This window comes from Lutra lutra, chromosome 2, assembly GCF_902655055.1.
Source record: "Lutra lutra chromosome 2, mLutLut1.2, whole genome shotgun sequence".
Taxonomy (NCBI): domain Eukaryota; kingdom Metazoa; phylum Chordata; class Mammalia; order Carnivora; family Mustelidae; genus Lutra; species Lutra lutra.
The window spans coordinates 57430739-57451827 of NC_062279.1; the positions used below are offsets into that span (position 1 = coordinate 57430739).

Below are 21089 nucleotides of genomic sequence, written 5' to 3' on the forward strand. Positions count from 1 at the left end.
CACAATAAGGTGAAGGGGACAGAAAGAATTCAGAGATAATTCCAGATTACATTTTATGCAAAGCTGATAAAATTCAGTTATCACACAACACTTAGAAATACATTTATTATCCACAGATATTATCTGTCTATATATATATAATTACAGTTGCTTCAGAAACTATAGGTATCATATTTCTGTAAAAAATGACTGACAGGTTATTTCTTACTGAAATAGTCTGATATTATTGTCTGGTTCCCCCCAGAGATTACAGTTTTAATTTATTTTGTGTTTATTAAGAATCTGCACTGTGCTGGACCAGAGGATACAGACGTGAATAAGACAACTTTCCTTTCCTCATGGAGCTTTTATTCTGTTGGGAAGGAAGTATTCCACAGCCAAAGACTTCATTACACTTGTTTCACATGCTTGTGATAATTACTAAAAAAAAATTTTAAATAAGGTATTACGAGAGTTTCCAAAAGGGGGCCTGCACACTCTGCAAGGTCATGAGTTATCTTGCTGCTCCAGTCCTGAACTGGGCAGACAGTTCTAGCTGCATATTTTCCCTTTCCTGTTCATTCTTGTCTTTACCTAATTCTTTATTCTCACTGACTCAGCATTGGAATGCACTTCCACTCGCTTCCCCTTATCATTGTTCTTCTGTCAGAGGGAAGTTACGCTAGTGGGATGATTGGCAGCCCATATATATGTTCCTTACAAAAAGTATTTTCTGTTGTTGAGGCCAGAAACTTTGGAGATACTCTTAGCTAAAATAGTACCCCCAGTCCCTCCCTAACCCCTTGTCCTGCTTTATTTTTCTTCCTAGTACTTACCATTACATTATATATATGCATTTACTTTATATATTCTTTATTTTCTCCACTAGAAGATTTTAAAAATCCCTAAGGGCAGGGATTTTTTCTGTTCCCTTCACTGAATCCCCAGTGCCTAAAATAGTTCTTGGCATGTAGTAGCTACTCAGTTAAGATATGTCATATGAATGAATCCTTTTATCTTCTCCAGATTCCAACCCTTCTTGATAGCAGTTTCACTCTTAATTGTAATCTTTTCTTTATCTTGAACCTTTTCATCTTGATTCAGTTCTTCCCATTTAATTATGCTCGGTTATTTCTAACCTAGTATTTTTTTTTTAAGATTTTATTTATTTATTAGACAGAGATCACAAGTAGGCAGAGAGGCAGGCAGAGAGAGAGAGGAGGAAGCAGGCTCCCTTCTGAGCAGAGAGCCCGATGTGGGGCTCGATCCCAGGACTCTGGGATCATGACCTGAGCCAAAGGCAGAGGCTTTAACCCACTGAGCCACACAGGCGCCCCTCTAACAGTATTTTAAAAAAAAATTTTAACCTTCTCTTGACTCCACTTTCCCCTTCAGCATTACTAACTCCTCTCCAGTCTGTGGTTTGCCCATATCACCTATCAGAACACTGCTCTCTAGAGTCAGCAGTGACTTCTATGTCACTAGATGCAGTGACACAATTCTCATCCCACTTGGCCCTTTGGCAGAACTGTCCTCCATCGTCATGCATTTCTGCTTTTCCTCTTTTCTGACTCTTCTTTTCTATCTGCTTTGGAGATTGACCTTTCTCTTACAATAGTCACATATCAGAATTCTTCCATATCCAGTGCTTGGGCATCAGATTCTCCATCAAGGGAATTTCCTAAGTGCTTAGGGCTTTGATAATCATCTAAACAATAACCTACAAATGTGTATCTTTAGTTAATAATGCTCTTCTGAGTTCCAGATTCATGTATCCAAAATGCCTGCTGAGTTTCTTTCTCTCCTTGGATGTGGCTTTGAAGGTTCTTCAAAACTCAGCATACCCCAAACTGAGCCCATGAGTAGACTTCATTCAGAAGAGGAGAGAAAACCCTCCCAGACCTAGGTTTCCTCCACAGTGTACCCTATCTTAGTGACTGGCATGCTGATATGAAAGCGAGAAAACTGGGAGGTAACTTGGATATGCCACTCTTTCTCGTTGTCCATATCCAATCCTATATGAACTCTTGTTATTTTTACCTTCTCAAAGACCCTGGAATCCAGTCATTTCTCTTTAGTCCTGCTGTAGGCATGACCATCTTTATAGGCATTACTGTCAAGGCCTCCTAGTCAGTTTCTTAAATTCTGAACCTGCCCTTGTCTGAATCCAGAGCCATTTTTGTGTAACTTTTTTATTTGAAATCATTTCAGATTTACAGAGAAGTTGCAAGAATAGTACAAACAACTCCCAATTACCCAGGTTAATATTTTATCACATGTACTTTATCACTTTCTCTTGATATGTATGCATGCATACAATTTTTCTGACTCATTTGAAAGATTTACCTTTACTGCCTAAATACTTGAGGGCCTATTTGCTAAGAAAAAGGAAATTATTTTACATTACCACAGTACACTAATCAAAATCAGTGAATCAAAATAACTTGCACTGACACTGTGCTAGTATCTAAGCTGTATACCTTTTTCATATTTCCCAAGTTAGACCAGTTCTTATTTCACTATAATGCCTTTTTTTTTTAAAGATTTTTTATTTATGTATTTGACAGACAGAGATTACAAGTAGGCAGAGAGGCAGGCAGAGAGAGAGAGGAGGAAGCAGGCTCTCCACAGAGCAGAGAGCCCCATGTGGGGCTCGATCCCAGGACCCTGAGATCATGACCTGAGCCAAAGGCAGAGGCTTTAACCCACTGAGCCACCAGGCGCCCCTCACTATAATGCCTTTTATAGCAAAAAAAGAATAGCAGTACTGGTCCAGGATCCAGTCCAGGTCACAGATTGCATTTAGTTGTCCTGTCTTTAGTCTCCATTAATCTGGAAGAGTTTCGCAGTCTCTTTATAACCTTGTCATTTTTAGGAGTATGGGTTAATTATTTTATATAATGTCTTTCAGTTTGGGTTTGTCTGATGTCTCCTCATGTTTAGGTTGGGGTTATTTTGATAAGAATACTGCACAAATACTCATATATATTATCAGATTGTACATGATGTCCATTTTCTTCAGAATCAATTTTTAGAAATAGAAATCTAATCTTGTCTCTCACCTGTTTAAAACCTTTCAGTGGTTTTCATTGCTCTCGGGATAAATACCAAGTTCATCTTGGCATATTGTGGTTTATGCTTACCCCTGTAGTATCTCACTTTTTATTTCCTTTCAGTTTCAGAGAAATCCTATCTCCTGCTCGGGAGCAGTCACGCAAATTTTTCCTTCAGCCATAAAGGCTCTTTTCCCCCTCCTGCAACCCCCCTTCCCTTAACTTAGACTACTTAGCAAGAGTCTTTATGCCTCCAGTTTCTATATAGGAAGGATCTAGAGATAGCGTCTGGTCGGATGTGGTGAGAGAGGGTAAATAGGCCTCTTCTTTTTTTTTTTTTTTTTCAAAGATTTTACTTTTTAATTTGGCAGAGAGACAGTGAGAGAAGGAACACAAGCAGGGGGAGTGGGAAAGGAAGAAGCAGGCTCTGAGATCATGACCTGAGTGGAAGGGAGATTTTTTTTTTTTTTTAAGATTTTATTTGACAGAGATTACAAGTAGATGGAGAGGCAGGCAGAGAGAGAGAGAGAGAGAGAGAGAGAAGCAGGCTTCCTGCTGAGCAGAGAGCCCGATGTAGGACTCGATCCCAGGACTCTGAGATCATGACCTGAGCTGAAGGCAGCGGCTTAACCCACTGAGCCACGCAGGTGCCCCGGAAGGGAGATATTTAAGGACTGAGCCACCCAGGCACCGTAAATGGGCCTCTTCTTGAAACTTCATTTGAATAACCTTTTATGTAAGATGTCCAGGACAAAGGTTGGTCAGAATGACTTGGAGGAAAGTATGGGCCTTGTAGCTGTCTTTCTCTCTTCCCGCCAAACCCTGCCCTTTGACTTAGTTTCCCCTTTAATCTAGAACAGTCCAGATCTCAATCATCATAGACCCAGAGAAGTCTTTTGATGCTGCCTTGACCAGTCCCTCTTTAGGGAACTTTGGACTAGACTGCATCATCATTTTTAACATCTGGTGTTCTTTTTGTGTGATTACTCAGGAGGACAGGTATGTTGTGTTCATGGTCACATCACCAGTACCTACATGCCTGACACATAAAGAAAGATTCATTATTGAATGAGTGAAAGTGAACACCTCATTCTCCTGCAGTACTATTACTACCACATGTTGAGGCTATTGCCTCCCTGTTCCTTCTTTATGGAAAACCTCCTCCACCCTCACCTCCTAATTCCTATTCCCAGTTTTCCCACAGCACCCCATGCCATCAAAGGTGCCCTTTCTGTATGAACCCATAACATTTCTGCTTACCCCGTCATAGCTTTTATTTTATTCTGTTGTGATTGCTTTTTACCATCTCCCTGTACTAAAGTGCACACTCCTGAAACTCAAGGATTATTTTACGTACTGTCATATCCTTGCACTTTGTATACATTGTTCAGAGTAAGCTTTTACAAATATTTTTTGAATGAATAAATGTAGTCATGCCTCTTACATTCTTTTCTGATTATAAAAGTAATGCATTTCAAAGTAAGAAGCTGGAAAAATGAAAAGTTAAAAGAGAAAATGAGTTGCGTATCATGTTTGTTCTACCTTCCATTATTTTTTTTAGGCTATAGATTACTTTTAAATGCCTTAGGTTATTTATTTACTTATGGGAATATTTTATCTATTTTTTAAAAAAATAAGTGGAGGGGGGGCGCCTGGGTGGCTCAGTGGGTTAAGCCGCTGCCTTCGGCTCGGGTCATGATCTCAGGGTCCTGGGATCGAGTCCTGCATCGGGCTCTCTGCTCAGCAGGGAGCCTGCTTCCCTCTCACTCTCTCTGCCTGCCTCTCTGCCTACTTGTGATCTCTTTCTGTCAAATAAATAAATAAAATTTAAAAAATAAATAAGTAAGTGGGAAAGGGGATTTAGTAGTATAGATATAAGTCATGGAGATGAATAGTACTGCATAAGGAATATGGTCATTAATATTGTAATAATGTATGGTGATATCCAGTGACTACAGTTATCGTAGTGAGCATTTAGTAATGTATAGAATTGTTGAATCACTATGTTGTATACCTAAAACTATTGCTGTATGTCAACTGTACTTTAATAGTATAAATAGCAGATCTTGTATACATGGGTTTTTGACTATAACATTTTTAATGGCACTTTTCCCTAAGAAATTATTGTTAATAAGAGATGGAAAGATGTTTTATCCATAATCATAATTTTTCTAATATATTCACCTTCCAAATTTTATTTTATTTTTTTTATTGTGTTATGTTAGTCACCATATAGTACATCACTAGTTTTTGATGCAGTGTTCCAAGATTCATTGTTTGCATATAACACCCAGTGCTCCATGCAGCACGTGCCCTCCTTAATACCTATCAGCGGGCTCACCCATCCCCTCATTCCCTTCCCCTCTAATACCCTCAGCCCATTTCTCGGAGTCCACTAGGAGATGGAAAGATGAATCATCTATAATCATAATTTTTCTAATATCTTCACCTCCCATTTTTTATTTAAGTAGATTTCTGTGGAGACTTCTGTCTCCTAATTTTAAAAAATTCACATAGTTGAAGGCCCCTGGGTGGTGCCATAAGCTAAGCATCCAACTCTTGGTTTCAGCTCACATCATGATTTCAGAGTCATGAGATCAATCCCCATATCAGCTCCACACTGGGTGTGGAGGCTGCTTAAGATTCTCTCCCCCTCCTTTTGCCCCCTTCAGCCCCCATGTGCACATGCATGCTTGCACACTCGCTCTCTTAAAAAAAAAAGTACACAGTCACATTCTGTAATACTAAGAGCAATGTAATAAATCCCTTCCCCTTTGGTAGCTTAAAGTATACAGACGCTATGATGTAGTCATTAACTGAATAGAACTCAGTCACCAAATATTTTTATCTCTGTTGTTAGCATCCCTTTGTCATTGATGACATGTTTCTGTGGCACTTCATTTGTGGCACTATTGTTACAACATGGTCATTGCTCTTCTTTGAGCAATCAGTCCCATCAACTGGCAGTCTCTCAAATCCAGAATAACTACAGGTGTTTTGTAGAAGGCTTTGATGTTATTTTAAAAAGCGCTTAACAAGAACTAAAACTACAGTATCTGAGGGGCTCCTGGCTGGTTCAGTTGGAGGAGCATGTGACTCTCACCTTAGGGTTGTAAGTTAACAGCCCCACGTTGGCTGTAGAGATTACTTAAAAATAAAATCTTTAAAAACAAAACAAACCTACAGCATCTGAAAATTTTGCTTTTTAAAAACTTATTGTCTGATGAGCAGTGTAGCATTCTAATCATTTGTTGGTAGACAGCTAACTGAATCAGTCATCTGTAATTTGAAGGCTGATTTGTGAGTGTATGATAGGGAACAGACAGAATACATGTCCTGTGATCCAGTTCTCTTTATAAAGGGAAGTGGATATTTACAGCCTTCCTTTAGAGAATTAGTGTGCATGAAATGAGAACAGTATTCACATTGTTTTGTCATTATACTTTCATTTGAGTGCTTGGTTTTTTTATTTGATCTGACAGTAAATATATTTTTCAACAAGTCTGGAAGTGAAGACATACATGTAACTATGAAATGAGATGGGAATTAAACAGCTGATGATAGAATATTTTTCTGAGAGGCTAGAGCAGAAAGCTCCCAGAGTTTAAAAAACAAATTTATCGGGGACAACTTATACAAACCAAATTTATTCTGCTACTGGTAGTTTTCATTCCCAAGTATGAAATCCAAAATTCTCACTTTTTGATAAATAAAAAGCAAAATGTAAATAGAGAATAGATGCAAGAGACCTGTGGGACTTCATTATCCTTAAATTCGTACTTTTCTGTAAGTTTGGAGTTATGTCAAACTTAAAAGTTATCCCCCGAATTCCTATTTTTTTTCCTAAAATTAGATGAATATGTATTTTATGCAAGTTTTTAACCTTCCTTGAAGATTGGAAAATAGTCATAATATTTATGTTTTTTTTTAAGATTTCATTTATTTATTTGAGAGAGCGAGCGAGCGAGCGAGCACAAGCAGGCAGAGTAGCAGGCAGAGAGGGAGAGGAGAAACAGACTCCCCACTAAGCAGGGAGCCCAACATGGAGCTTGGCCTGAGCCCAAGGCAGGCACTTAACCGACTGAGCCACCCAGGCACCCCAATATTTATATTTCTATTTGACTTTCGTACCCTTTCACCTAACTACAAAGTCAAAACTTGATTAAAAAAAAAAAAAAAACTATTTTGGCAAGAGGATGAGGGACTGTATACTAACTTAATTTCTGATATGGAGTCTTTTAGTCTCACGCCATTACTTTGCCCTTATTTTCACTTTACAAACTAATTTTGGGATGAAGTGCTAACATCCTCTTGCCATCCAGCTTGTACTTCTGATGTGCCTTTCTTCACATAACACCTTGGTCATTAAGTTTTTCTTTTTATCAGCATTTTTTCCCCTAAGTTATTTGCATTTTCAGCCTTTAGCATAATTCTAGTCAACTAATAGCATACACTCAAATCCTGAGATTGCCAGAAATGAATGATTTCTGAATCTGGACTTTTTTAATGTAACGTATATGTGAAATTAGCCTCATCTTCTAGAAATTATTCTACCAACGTATGCTGTCATTTTGTAATACTTGGAGAACTAGGTTTATTTTCTGGAATTAGAAACCCAAGCCACAGGTGAGAAGTAACTAATATCTTTTATAAGCAGTTAATCCAGAATGTGGACTTGACTGAAATTCAGGTATTTTTATTTGCCTTGAATTCAGGCTGATAAGCAGCGAAGTATTCTTGTCAGAGCACCTGATCCTGGCAGCATCTGTTTTCTCATCCACAATATGATGATCCCGTTCAGCCCTCCCCTCAGGCTTGTTGTCAAGCGCAAGCAAGGTGCAGTCAGGGGCAGTCACTGGGAAATGATAAAATGTTCTAGTGTCTCATCTTTCTTTTTTCTCTTTATTATTCTGCATAGGAGTCTTTTAATTTTCCCAATTTAGTGCTAAACTACTTGTCATTTTAATGTTCCATTGCTGCATAATTCTTAAGCTTGTTACAACATGGTTATTTTTCATCTTTTCAATTAGTATTTTGGGTGGACATTGCTGCCAGCAATTCAAACTCTTTTTAACTTTATGGAGATGATACAGTCACCATGAAATCACTGAGGACTATAATCTATTTAGGATAATTTAATCTTTTGTTTTGCAGTCCCAGGCTGTCTAATCTTCCTGGCTGGTCCCTAAAGGATGGAAATGCTTTCTTGGACAAGGTAATATTAACTGAGGCATATCTACACCCAGTGGAAGCCATCTTGTCATACCAGAGCCACCCAATAGTAATGTAATGGATGGGCTCATTTTTTTTTTCCTTTGTATTCTCTGAAAATTCCCAAGATCCATGTAGGGTCTTCAGTACTTGGTGATTATTTTTAAGAGCCTTTTAGGGAATCTCAGTGTTCAGATTCAGGTCCAATTTGCTCGTGTGTAAAAATCTAAGAACTTCTGCTGCAAATACATTTTATCACCACAGAAAGAAAACTATTATTTTTAGAATTGCGATGAGAGTTTCAAAGGTAATGCCTATAGAGACTTCCATCCAGTTCGTTCTATTTTCAGACTGTTACTGACTCCATGACAGGAAGGAGTAAAACTTTTTTTAAAAAACAACTTTAAAATCCTCAAGAATGTGAGTTTTAAACTGCTTCCGTCAGCAGTTAGGTAAGGTAGGGCTTTGAGAAAAGTTTGGTTCTCACTCTGGGTGAAGAGAGGCCATGGAAGGAGGGCAGTGTCATCATCTGATCAGATCACTCTGGCTGCCATTGGAGAACAGACTGCAAAGCCTGTGTTAACTTTCCAGGCAATGTGTTCTTGGGAGAGTAGGAAGGGAAACATGTTCTTGGGTAAATTTAGGTAGAGGGCCTTCTAAACTATGAGCTATCATCTTCTCGTTCCAACCTTTCCCAGTAGCCTAGAATGGACAGCCTTATATAGGTCATGAAAAAAGAGCATAGTTCTAGGAATCTAGGATTTGGGATTTTATTGTGATGAGTCACTGACTAGGCCTACAGTAAATGACTTAAATAACTTTTTTCTTCGAGGCTGTTAAATTTTTGATATTAGATTGTCTTCATAGTAATTCCTTCTTCAGATCAGTTTTTAGGCAGTTAATTTAAAAAGAGAGACCAGAGGTATAAAAAAATGTTAAAACGATCATCTAGTTGTATTTTCTACTAAAAAGATCAGAGGTAAAAGAAGGTTAAAAACTGTAAAGCTCATCCATGCCGTTCTTCGTCCTCTAAATCATTCTTTTTGTCTCAAATTTCACAATTGAAAGACCGAAGAAATTTAAAGATCCTTAAAAAGAATCATCCATGTAAGGCATTTCCTTCTAACAACAGGTATTGTTAAATAAAGAGTTGCTCTTCTTACAGAATTAATTTCTGTAACCGCACCCCAACCTCCAGTGTAGGGCAAATGCATAATTTGAAGCCAGATTTCCCTCCTAGCTAACTGTAAAATTATGTGACATTCAAGAACCTGTGCACCTGATTTCAGCCTAACTCTCCTGCTGGCTATAAATCATTGTTCGCTGAGAAAGACTCAGAAGCATCCCATTACCGGTGCATTGTGAGCGAAAATGACTTGCATGTGTATGTGGGAGCATTTCATTAGAAGGGAGTGGTGAATAAAATACAAAGACACCGTAAGTGCGTGGAATGGCAAATATGCTTCTCCAGGCCAGGAAGGATGAGCGCCTCAGAGGAGGCTTGTCACGTGAGGTGGACATGCCCTGATGTGTAGCATTATGGGGAAGAAGATTACATGGGCAATTTAAGACCAGGCAGGACTTTGAAATTTCCATGATTTGTCTTTAATCATATTTAGCCTCATCCTGAGGGAGTTGGGAGTCTTTTCCCATTAAACATAATTGCTCTTTTGTTTTTTGCTAGCAGGTACATTGTAATTAAGAACTGTTTTCAGTCCGTTTTTGGCTCAGTCTTTCACTGTTTAAATGGTAGTCCTATAAGAGGAATCTGTTTATTATAGTGGAAGGCAAGAGGAGGAAGTCTTCTGTCAGGGTTCTGATAAAAGACTTGTAAAATTCAAAAGGAAAATCACACATAGTTAATACCCTAATTTCAGATAAAGATTGAGAGTAGAACCATACAGACTCTAAAAATATAAAGACACATATATAGACATACATGTTCATTGATTAATGAAAACACGATGGAACAAAATTCTAACAGTATTTTTCATTTTCTGGAAAGAGCAAACTGTCAACCAAACACTGACTTTTACTGGTTTCCTTATAATGTCTTAGAAAACTTTAACCTTAATGATCCAAAAAAATCCTCCACAGATTTCAGTGTAAAGTATGAGTGAGGGAAGACAACAACTCTAGTGGCCTTCGGGAAGCACTGTAGCAGCCCCTGTTGGTGGCCCTCTCATGCCTGTTCTCTGCATTGCTCTGTCATAATTTCAGATGCCAATACCTGTATGAGTCTGCCAGAGAGATTTTCCCCCTGAAGCCGCATGAAATGTAGGAGCTGCCATGTAAATATCCCTTATCACTTGCCTCTGAGAATGGTGACTCCAAGATGTATGTTTTATACCATTTCTTCGAGTTCCCAATGGGAATAAGTCCCAGCTGTGTGCAGTGGTATGTAGCTCAGTAACATACCATTGTCACCCCTCTTCCTTTCCCCTTATCACTTGCCTGTCCTCCAGCTCTTTCTCAGCACTTCCCTGTTAGCTTATACTCACCCTTTTCTTGAGATCTGTTAGTGAGGGAATCCAAACTAAGGCATATTAAATGTCATAGGTCATGAGCAGAGTGGGAATTGTAGTATATCTCTTTCTATATAAGTATACTTTTTTCTTTTGAATGAATACATTTGGTTTACAATCCCAAATAAATTATATGCTCTGCAAGGACAAAGATTATATTCACAGAGGTGATGGTGATCATGGTTGTTTAATCCCTACCCTCTACTCTTAATCTCCCTCCTTGTTTGCCCCTTGCCCCTCAAACCTTGGTAGGAGGAGGAAAAGGCTGTAAGTCATTTGTCTGGGGCCAAGACTCCGAGGTGATTACATAACAACGTCACTTAGAGGTACTTGGCCTCATCCCCAGATTTCTGTTCCCTTGGGTCTCAGATGGGACCCAGGAATGTTTATTTCCATCCGAGTTCCCAGATTATTCTGGTATTGCTAGTATGAACTGCATAACTGTGCTGGAAACTCATGATGCAGTGCTTTCCAGCACTGCATCATGAGTTAGAAAGCAGCATATGTCCATACATGCCTTAAAGAGGCATGTACATTTAGAGAATGTACATTCAAATTCTGAGTTAGCCACCAACCAGCGTTTTAAGGCACTTAGCCTCCCTGAGCCTAAACAGGAAAACAGTTGATCTGAGTAACCTTCCGGCTGCCCTCCAACTCTCTGGAAGTCTGTGATTCTTCATGGAAAGTTTGATTTGGGAATGAAGTTTCTTTGGTGCTGTGTCTGTTGGATATCTCTTCCTAAAAGTTTTTCCTTTTTGTACCTTTTAGGAACTAAAAGAATGCTCAGGTCATGTATTTGTGGATTCCGTGCCTGAATTCTGCCTGCCAGAGGTAAGATGAAAGTGATTCTTATTGTAGAAACAAAGCATCTCGGGGCGCCTGGGTGGCTCAGTGGGTTAAGCCGCTGCCTTCGGCTCAGGTCATGATCTCAGGGTCCTGGGATCGAGCCCCACATCGGGCTCTCTGCTCAGCAGGAAGCCTGCTTCCTCCTTCCTCCTCTCTTTCTGCCTGTCTCTCTGCTTGTGATCTCTGTCTGTCAAATAAATAAATAAATAAAATCTTAAAAAAAAAAAAAAAAAGAGAAACAAAGCATCTCTCTCAAAATGAAATCGAGAAATAATTTTAAGGGGCTTATTAGCTTTCTATTTTCAAATTGAAATGAATCTGTTATTCTGGCACAGTATTATGTAGCTAAAATGTAATCATTTAGGAGCTTTTTATATTATCTGTAAGAAATTTAACTCTCCTTTTTGTATTCCTTGCTCCTTCTACAACCCCACTGACACTTTGTACCAGGGCATAGTTTTGAGCAAGTTACAGAAATAATTCAAGTCTTTCAGTTTTATAATTATATGCCTGTGCCTTAGATTAGCCGTACTTTTTGTAGTCTTACTTACAGTGGGTAATTGGGAATTGCTGTTATTCAGCCAATATAGTAAACTGTAAAAATGCTTGCTGACTTGAAATATCATATCAAATATTGCTTAAAATTCACAGATTCTGAATTGAGCCATGGCTACCTATTGCTTACATATTATTATCACAGTGAGACTTGTTATAAGAGTCTGGGGCCAGTTTTATCATTTTAGAGGAAATGAAGATCAGTTTCCATTCATGTTAAAGGCATTTAATCCCAGCTAACAGTCCTCATCTCTAGAGCAGCGTAGATGGCATTCTCAACAGACAGATAACGTCTAGGGAGGCCAGGTTCCTGAGGAAATCCACGAGAGAAGCTACCATCCTGTTTTTTCCATGCACCCAGTGGATTACAGTGCTTGTAGGAGATGCTTTCACAGTTCAATGCCAAAAGAAAATTTGGAGTACTTTTTCCCCTATTTTTGTACTCTCTTCCTGCCTCTCTTTCCATTTCAACACTCTCTGTAGATAAACTTTTTTTCTTCAAAGTATGTTTATGTGCCCTTTTGGGATAGTGGAATGAAAGAGAAGAAAGATACAGTAATTGAAGGTGGCAGTTAAGGGAACAAGTTTGAGATAAAGTCGTAAGAGTAAGGGTGAAGGTAAAGCGTTACCAAGAGTCCTGAGCTCTTCTAACTGCTATTCAAATCTTTTGTCACATTCATTTGTCATTTAGGAATTGGTGGGGCAGGTCCCCATCTGTTCAAAGATTCCTAATCCCAAGTGCTACATTTATTTTCAGTTTTCTACATATGGCACTGACTGGTGCAACCTTCAGTTTATGGACAACAGCATAGAATTTATGAATTGTTCTCTAAAGACTTTCTGACCTGCTCCATAGAGCACTAAATAATCAGAAATTGGAATTAAACAATAACCATTTCACAGTTCATCTTTCATTGTGCTAAAGGATTATCAATATATTTAGGCTTCTAGAGCTGTTGCGTAAGGTTTTTCAACTTGTATTGTCTTGTAGTTGGTATCAAATTAATAATAGTCACTATTTTAAGGTAGAGGTAGGGTATTTATGACTGGGAGAAAAAATAGAGTCACAGGATCAGGAGAGAGGTACTTACTCCAGTCCAGTCTTCGCAGCCTTGTAGGTGAGCCAGGCAGACCTACTCCCAGTCTTCACTGAATTTATAATCTAGTGCAACTACCTGAAATATTTTTGTATCCCCCAAAGTCCACACTGTAGACTGAGTATGAGGTCTAGGGCAGTATAGTAAGCAGCCAGTAAATTATGAGCCTTTGACCCAGTTCATGGTCTGTAGAACCCAAGTGTATACAAGTTGAAAATTAAAATAATCCTCATTGGATTTCATCAAGTGAAAGAATGTAAGCAAATATATAAATGTGGGTATATAAACATGGATTGGATATTAAATTTATTTCTCAGAGGAAAAATGTTTGTGTAGGCACTCTTGATAGATATAGATATAGATATAGATATAGATATCCCCCCCCCTTCCAGCTGTCCTCACCAGATTTCTCATGATTCTAGACTCTATGGACTGATTCTTACATATTATAAAGAAATTTCAAACTCACCCAGTTTCTATACAGAAGAAGGAAAGTGGAGAGCTTTTGAGCTTTCTTGTTGCTTCAGCTGTTGTTCCCTTGTTTTCTTCTGGATCTGTCACCCTGTGATTATATCTTAATTTTCTTATTTGTCTAAAAATGGTTCTAGAGAGGTCGTAGGGAACAGAACTAGTGGAATGTTACATGACCCTTCATTATGAGGGTACTGTCTTGGAAGTGCCGTGTACCATGGACTTAAGGGTGTAAATTGGCTATTACTGTCATTAGGCATTTTATTCACACAGATTGCCATTGCCCTAGCAATGAGTAGCTTCTGACCTCTGATCTACATGCTGTCCTCAAGAGCTTATTTTGTCTTGGTGGCTTTATTAAATTAACTTATTTCATATGTGAAGCCATTGAACTAGAAAATACCCACAGCCCGAATGGCACACCATCTCTATTATTTGCAAAGACGGCACAGATATCTTTGTTACTACCTCTCTGTGGGAGACATATTAGCTCAGTAACCCACTCTCCGAGCTAAAACACTTCCGTGGCTTACCCCATGCTGTCCTTAGTGCACCATGCAGTTTCTCAGAGGGAACTTCAGTGATCAAGATGATGTCTGTGAGCCAGAGTGACACGTTTTCCCACAGAAGGTGCAGTTAAAATGCTGTATCGCTCCAGTGACAGGGCACCAAGCCTTGCTTTGCACTGGCTTCCACAGCTGGGAGGGGACAGAGATGAGTCACACAGGATCCTTAACCTTAGAGACATTTAGTGCTGGAGGGACAGAGCAGTACTTTGAGGAGCTGTTGTGTAGAAAGGAAACTGTTGTGAGAGGGACGTCCATAAAGTGCATTAGCAGTTCCGAGGAAGAGATGTTGGGTTTTTTTGTTTGGTTTTTTTTTCCTCACCTTGGCAAATCAGGAAGGCTTAATGGAAAAAGAGAATTGAGCCTTAAAAGACAGAAAGGACTTAACTATATGGGAAAACAATCTCTTCTATGCAAAGAGTTTTTATAAAATTTACTAACCATGACTGGCATTTTCCCTTTTCATGGGACCTTAATAAGGGAGTAAAAGGTAAATTTGTATTGAAGGCTAGGGCAGAATATGAGAGTATAGTTATCTTTTGTAATTCTGCCACAAAATTTTTGTTGTTATTGTTCTGTGTCCAGCACCAGTGGTCAAAGGTTATCTCAAAAAAGGAAAAAAAGTTTCCGCCTTTGACTCGTGAAGAGCTGGTTTCGGCCTGCTTCTCCCTCTGATACCAGTAAATCCATGGTGGTCGTGCCTTATGTTCTCGTTCCCCTCACAGCTTCTGTTGTGCACTCTCTGCTTCATGGTAACTGGTTGCACTTGCTAGGCAGCAGCTGCTAGAGTGTCCTATTGACGTTTACCCTCGTATGTCAAACTCAGAGCTCTATTTTAGTAAAATCAGAGTGCTGCCAGAGCACTCCTGCCTTCTCGTTAGCCATCCTGCCCTGCTACTTAATGTCAATATTAGGAAATACCCTAAAATAAGAGAACAGAAGTGTTGCGGGAAAGGCGTCATTATTCTGTAGTACAAAAACAACTTCTCTGCATTCTGACAGCATCATTTTTCAGTCACATCTTGCTGATCTGTGTGCCCTGAACAGAAATGTATCATTCCCTCCCCTTCCTTTGCAGACTGAGCTAATAGATCTGTCTACGGTAGATGTGATCCTCATCTCTAACTACCACTGCATGATGGCGCTGCCCTACATCACCGAACACACTGGTTTCACAGGCACGGTGTACGCCACAGAGCCCACCGTTCAGATCGGCAGGTGAGAGCCGTTATTCTTACCCCAGGAGAAAGTGGCTGAAGCACTCCTTCCTTCCCTGGGGAGCGTGTAATAGTGTCGTGCCACGAGTGATTGCTGTTTCCTCCTGAGTAGCTAACCCAAAGAATTAGCATGAATAGATGACTCTCTAAATAAAACAAGTGCTCACCGGAATCGCCTTGAGGTTAATGCAGCGAGTACTCTTGGTCTTTTTTGTTGTTGTTGTTTTTGAAACAAAGACTGGAGGAAGGTGTTGGGGAGGAAGGTGTTGGCGGAGACAGCTCCTCTGTGCAAGTGATACTAATTAGGAGAGGTAATGTTGAGTAAGACACCACAGAGTTGCAAGGCGAAGAGCTTCAGGAGAAAGCAGCATAACACATTTTAAAAAAGAAGAAATTTTATTACTTTTCTTTGAGAATTTCCCTCCTTTATGATTTAGCGCAGACTATAAATGGAGACAGCTTGCAGAAAACAGGGTAAGTAATTAGATGGTTGAGTTGACTGCTTTTGACAGAGTGCAACTCAGAACTCTAAGGAGCAAAAGGAGCCTTCCTTTGACTCTGAGAACACTCTGCCATCCGTCCCTCTTCCCCTCCCAAGCCTTCATGACACAGGTGGTTGCTTCAAGTAGCCCTAGCATCATTCAATGAGAGAAACGTTATGTGAAGAAAATCACCAATACATCTGGGTGGCTTAGTTGGTTATGCAATTGCCTTCAGCTCAGGTCACGATCCCAGGATCCTGGGATTGAGCCCCGCATTGGGCTCCCTGCTCAGTAGGAAGTCTGCTTCCCCCTTTCCTGCTCCCCCTACTTGTGCACTCTTTCTCTCTGTCAAATAAATTAATAAAATCCTTTTAAAAAGAAAATTACCTACCCCAGAAAAAAGCATTGAAGCAACTAACAAGTATGGTGAAAGGTAAAGATATCAAGACTCAAAAGGGAGGATCAAGGTGTTGATACGGACTCTTAGCTTTGGGTACCAGTGTCTTGCAAAAGTGCAAGAAGGTGAAATTAACCAGAGATGAAACCAAATATGCCTTGGTTTTTATGTCAGCTCCCATTAAAGAGCATGTAATGTGTACAGAGAAACATCAGGGAATCCGAGGAAGAGACAGTACAAGGAAGTAAAACAGAGACGACAGATCAGTTGCAGGGAAAGGATAAGCTGAAAACATGAGATTCCAGTCTGAAAAAGTTACAGCATGAGGAAGGACACACCAGACTCCAGAGAGCTACAGCCAGAACAATAATGCGCCTAGATCCCAGATCTTTGAATGCTGGAACTAGGGCTGCTCCTTCAAGATGAAAGGAGGAGATGGGATTAGGAATAAATAAATCTGATGAAAATGAAATGGAAGTTGTTCAATATTCAAATGCTAGTAAATTGATGGCTTTTCATGTCTCTGTGTTCATTGGGAGAGGATTTAAGCTAATATGGATCATCTGTACTGGATTCTGAAAGGGGATTCAAGAGATTAAAAATCTGTTTCTCGCTTTTCGATCATTCTGTAGCCTTGCAGGAGTCTAACTGTCTCTGTGCCATGTCGTCCTCAGAGCACATGTATCATGGATCCTCTCGAGTGAGGCATTTCTTCAGTTCCCTCAGTTGTGATTCCATTGTAATCCACCTTGTGGTCTGCACACACAACCTCTCCCTTTGCAGGTGCTTGAGTTAGCCTTTTAGGAGTAATCCTTAGAGTACTTTTCCACATGGAATTTTGTAAGTCCCCAAAATACATGTCAAGAAAACGTACTTTTCCAGTTTAAAATGTCCAATTAATATTGTCATCAAAAAAAAAAAATCCTGCCCCACCCTGCTACCACCACAATCAGGTACTTCACAGTCATTTGACTTTTTCCCCTTTTATATTTTTAGTTATATAAAGGCAGAGATCTTAAGAGAGACAGTTAAACCACAGGCTTGTATATTTCAGTGTTCAAAGATAAGATGCATGTGAGGCTTGTTTTAAAGGTGAATTAAATCATTTATGTTCGAAATGTTTAACATGGAAGTTCAATGAGATGGTTGGGGTTTGGTTCAGGTTTATGTAGAAGAGTTTCCAAGTTTATATGCAACAGAGAGAAAGATGATTGGGGTGGAGGGAAGGCATGCCAGCCCATTTGTCTTGACTGCAATATTAAGAGTATAGTGTTTTTCTTCTCCTTTTATGACGTTCACCACTTTTCTCTTTAATTCAGGCTTCTCATGGAAGAGCTGGTGAATTTCATTGAGAGAGTGCCCAAGGCTCAGTCTGCCTCCTTGTGGAAGAACAAGGATATTCAGCGGTGAGCAATAGACCTGTATGTTCCTCTGGACAGTAGACCCTAGGTTTTGCAAAACAGTCTCTTTTGTTTTCTTATGTTACGCTTTAACATTTATACTGTTAGAACTAGAGATTCTCTTTTCCTTATTTTAGGGAAGGGCTGTGTTTGATTCAACCAGCACACAGTGGGAGGCAACCATGCCTTGTCCAAGGTACTGTGCTGTGTCTGAGTTTTTAAAAATTAGTAAAACAATTGGCACTGTCTTTGAGGTGCTCAGGGGTTGATGGGAAATCAGATCATTAACAGTTAAATTGCAGTCTTCGGTGGCATATATTGTAAGAGGTGCTTTTCATGGTGCTGTAGACCATCAGAAAATGAAGAACTTTCTGTGTATGGAAGCTGAGGAGGACATTCCTTAGGAGATGACAGTGAAAGTGGGTCTTGGAGGAAGAAGAGGACTCTTCAGGATAGAAAAGATGGGGAAGTGCGTTCAGACACAGCATGATGGTATATAGTGTATTGGGGGACCAGGGAGAAGTACAGCATAGATTAGAGTGGGAAGGCCGAGAGAAGAGGTGAGAGTTGAAACTAGAGAGGTACATTGGAACAAGATAATGAAGAATCTGATATGTAAAGTTTGAGTTTTATAAGATGGAGAGTGGGGAGTCCTTCTGTGGCTTATAAGGAGAGTGATGTGATCACATATTTGTTTGGGGGAAAGTAACTCTGGAAGCAGCGTGGGGGATGGATGGGGGTGCAGAGACAGGAGCAGAAGACCAGGGGTCGGACTGTCAGAAACCCAGGCAAGAATAAAAACCTGAACTGAGGCAGTAGCAGTGAGCATGAAGAGTCTGACTTAAAAGACATTTCTAAGACACAATTGAAATCAATTGGTAAGAACTGTAAAAGAGGCTATAAAGTCAGCCTTAGGAAGATAAGAGGAGAGCTGAGTGGAAGCCAAGGGAGAAAAGAAGTTTCCCCAAACCTGGGCTTGTCAGTGGTATTAGATGCTGCAGAAATATCCTGTAAAATGAAGATGAGACCCTTGGTTAGGAAATCCTAGAGAGATTCATTTTATTTGAGTAGGAAACCAAACCAGATTTTAAGAGGTGACAGAAGTAGAAATACAATGGCGGAGGGAAGGAGGCAACTTGATTCTACTTCCAGGTTCTCATATTTCATTGGACAACAGCCAGTCTTTAGCTTACTGCAGTTTCTCTGAGCCTCCCAGCTGCTGCCCTACCTCCTGGCCCCACAGTGGTCCCGCCTTCCAGGCCTCACATCCAGGGTCTGGAGTAAAAACCTGTCATTGACTTTTTAGGTAGTGGGTATCCCATATGTGCCTACCTAGGTCCACTGTTTTCCAGCCACCTTGCCACTGACTTCTCTTTTCCTCTAGGTCAGTAACTTGTTAGCTCTCTAGTTATCTGAACTTTGGAATGTCTTAATTTTTGTGAATGTTGTTTCTAAGAGAATATGTATGTATAGGGGCACCTGGGTGGCTCAACCAATCAAGCTTCCTACTCTTGACTTTGGCTCATGTCATGATCTCAGGGCCCTGCGGGAAGTCTCCTTCTCCTTCTCCCTTGCCCTCCTGTGCTCTCTCTCACTCGCTCTCTCTTACTCTCTAATAAATCTTGTTTTTAAAAAAAGAACATGTATGTGTAGCTAAGAAAATATGCTTTGTTTTTATACTGTAACTGTTTCAGAGTCTGAGCATCTGTGTGTTCTCTGTGCATTCCTTTGTGTATGTGTTATTTGTTTTATTTAACTTAAATAGCACTTGCTGTGTGCCAGACATTATTCTCAGTGTTTTACTTAATTCATGTAATTCTTTAACATCATCCTCCAGAAGAGAAAACAGCCACAGACAGGTTAAGTAACTTGCTCAAGGTCAGCCAACTAGTGAGCAGTAGGATTTTAATTCAAACCCAGGCAGGAAGTCTAATCTAGTTCCAGAGTTTGTGCTTTAACCATTATGCTGGGCTGCCTCTTGGGCACACGTGTCTCTTCTCAAGTGCATGTGAGCCCCTTCATGTGAGGGGAAGTATGTGTAACTATGCACGTTTTCTCTTCTGTTTGATGGATCTTCTTTGTATCTCTATTAACTTGATTATGGATATCATGTCTGTATGTCTTCGTGGTAGAAAATGTTTTCTAGACACATACACGTCTGAGTCTTCTGTGTGTATGTGAGTGACTTCCTTGATCTAACCACACACCTACTTATGACAAGGTCCCTTCCCCTTCTCATTTTGCATTCTTATTCTCAGCTGCCTTTCCTTCTGACCATTGCTGTCCCTCCTTCCCCTTTCTTTGTCTCTCCTGTGTACCCGCTGGGCCACATCAGACCTAGTTGTCTACATTTCCCTCCTTAGAAATTTTAGGACTTTGTTTTCTTTCCCTGTGGAACATGTATGCCTTGGCTTCCCTTACTTCCTCCTTTTAAATTTGTACCCTTTATAATATTCTGCCATAAATAATTTTGGCACACCAGAGGTGATGTTCAAAGGTCACTGTTTCCTGGCTCCCGAACCCTGGGCCAAGTCTTAGGAAGTCCCACGTCCTTAATTTGCCTTTTCTACTGTGACCTTGAGCAGAGTCCTTGGCATTTTTCCTTTGCCTCCCTTTCTTTGTGAAATACAGCAAGATAAATGGCTTGCAAAAAAATGCCATCATTTATTAGGGAGAAGGGGTTGAACTAGAAGGAGCAGAGGGTGAGGAGGGTGGGGTTCCCTTTTAAAAAAGGATGCTCCTTGAGATAAAACCTGAACTTGCTATCTCGCCACCTGGTGGGCAAAAGTCTGAAATTGTTGAACACTAACTTGGTAGAGAAGCAAGGAGAATAACTTGCACTATTGGAGAAGACTGTATTTCTTTATTTCATATATCATAACCATATTTCTGATTCTGGGCAAGTATTTTGCTTTGGCTTTTGAGCACGAGATGAGCCACAGTTACTGACAGAGAAAGGGAAGAGTCTGATTATTGGAAAGAATATCCTACAGTGTTAGAGAACCAAACCAAGCAAACTGTGTCCTCTTTTTCCCCTGAATAAAATCACCATAAATATTACAAGTAGTAAGAGGAGTTTGAAGAGCTGTTTTTTAATTAACATCAGACAAAGAGTTCTTTTGAAATATTCACCTAGAATTTAACCTTGGGCCAGAATACTAAAAGTGTTTCATTTGAATAACGTTTATGCCAAAGGATTTACATCACTTTATAATTTCTCTCTGTCACGTACCAGTTTCTGTCCAGTGTCCCAAAGTACTGTGGCGAAACTAAATTGAGAAACACTGGTT

The 21089-nt window shown here is 39.8% G+C and overlaps 1 protein-coding gene across 3 annotated transcripts in view; it reads left to right on the forward strand.

Moving 5' to 3' along the window:
* Window positions 1-21089, forward strand: part of INTS9 (integrator complex subunit 9) — a 106522-nt gene that overhangs the window by 35914 nt on the left and 49519 nt on the right. For all 3 annotated transcript variants that reach the window (XM_047717471.1, XM_047717473.1, XM_047717472.1), the window contains 4 exons: window positions 8187-8247; window positions 11537-11599; window positions 15382-15521; window positions 17719-17805. In XM_047717471.1, the coding sequence (XP_047573427.1) occupies window positions 8187-8247; window positions 11537-11599; window positions 15382-15521; window positions 17719-17805 (351 nt within the window). The remainder of the gene's footprint in view (window positions 1-8186; window positions 8248-11536; window positions 11600-15381; window positions 15522-17718; window positions 17806-21089) is intronic.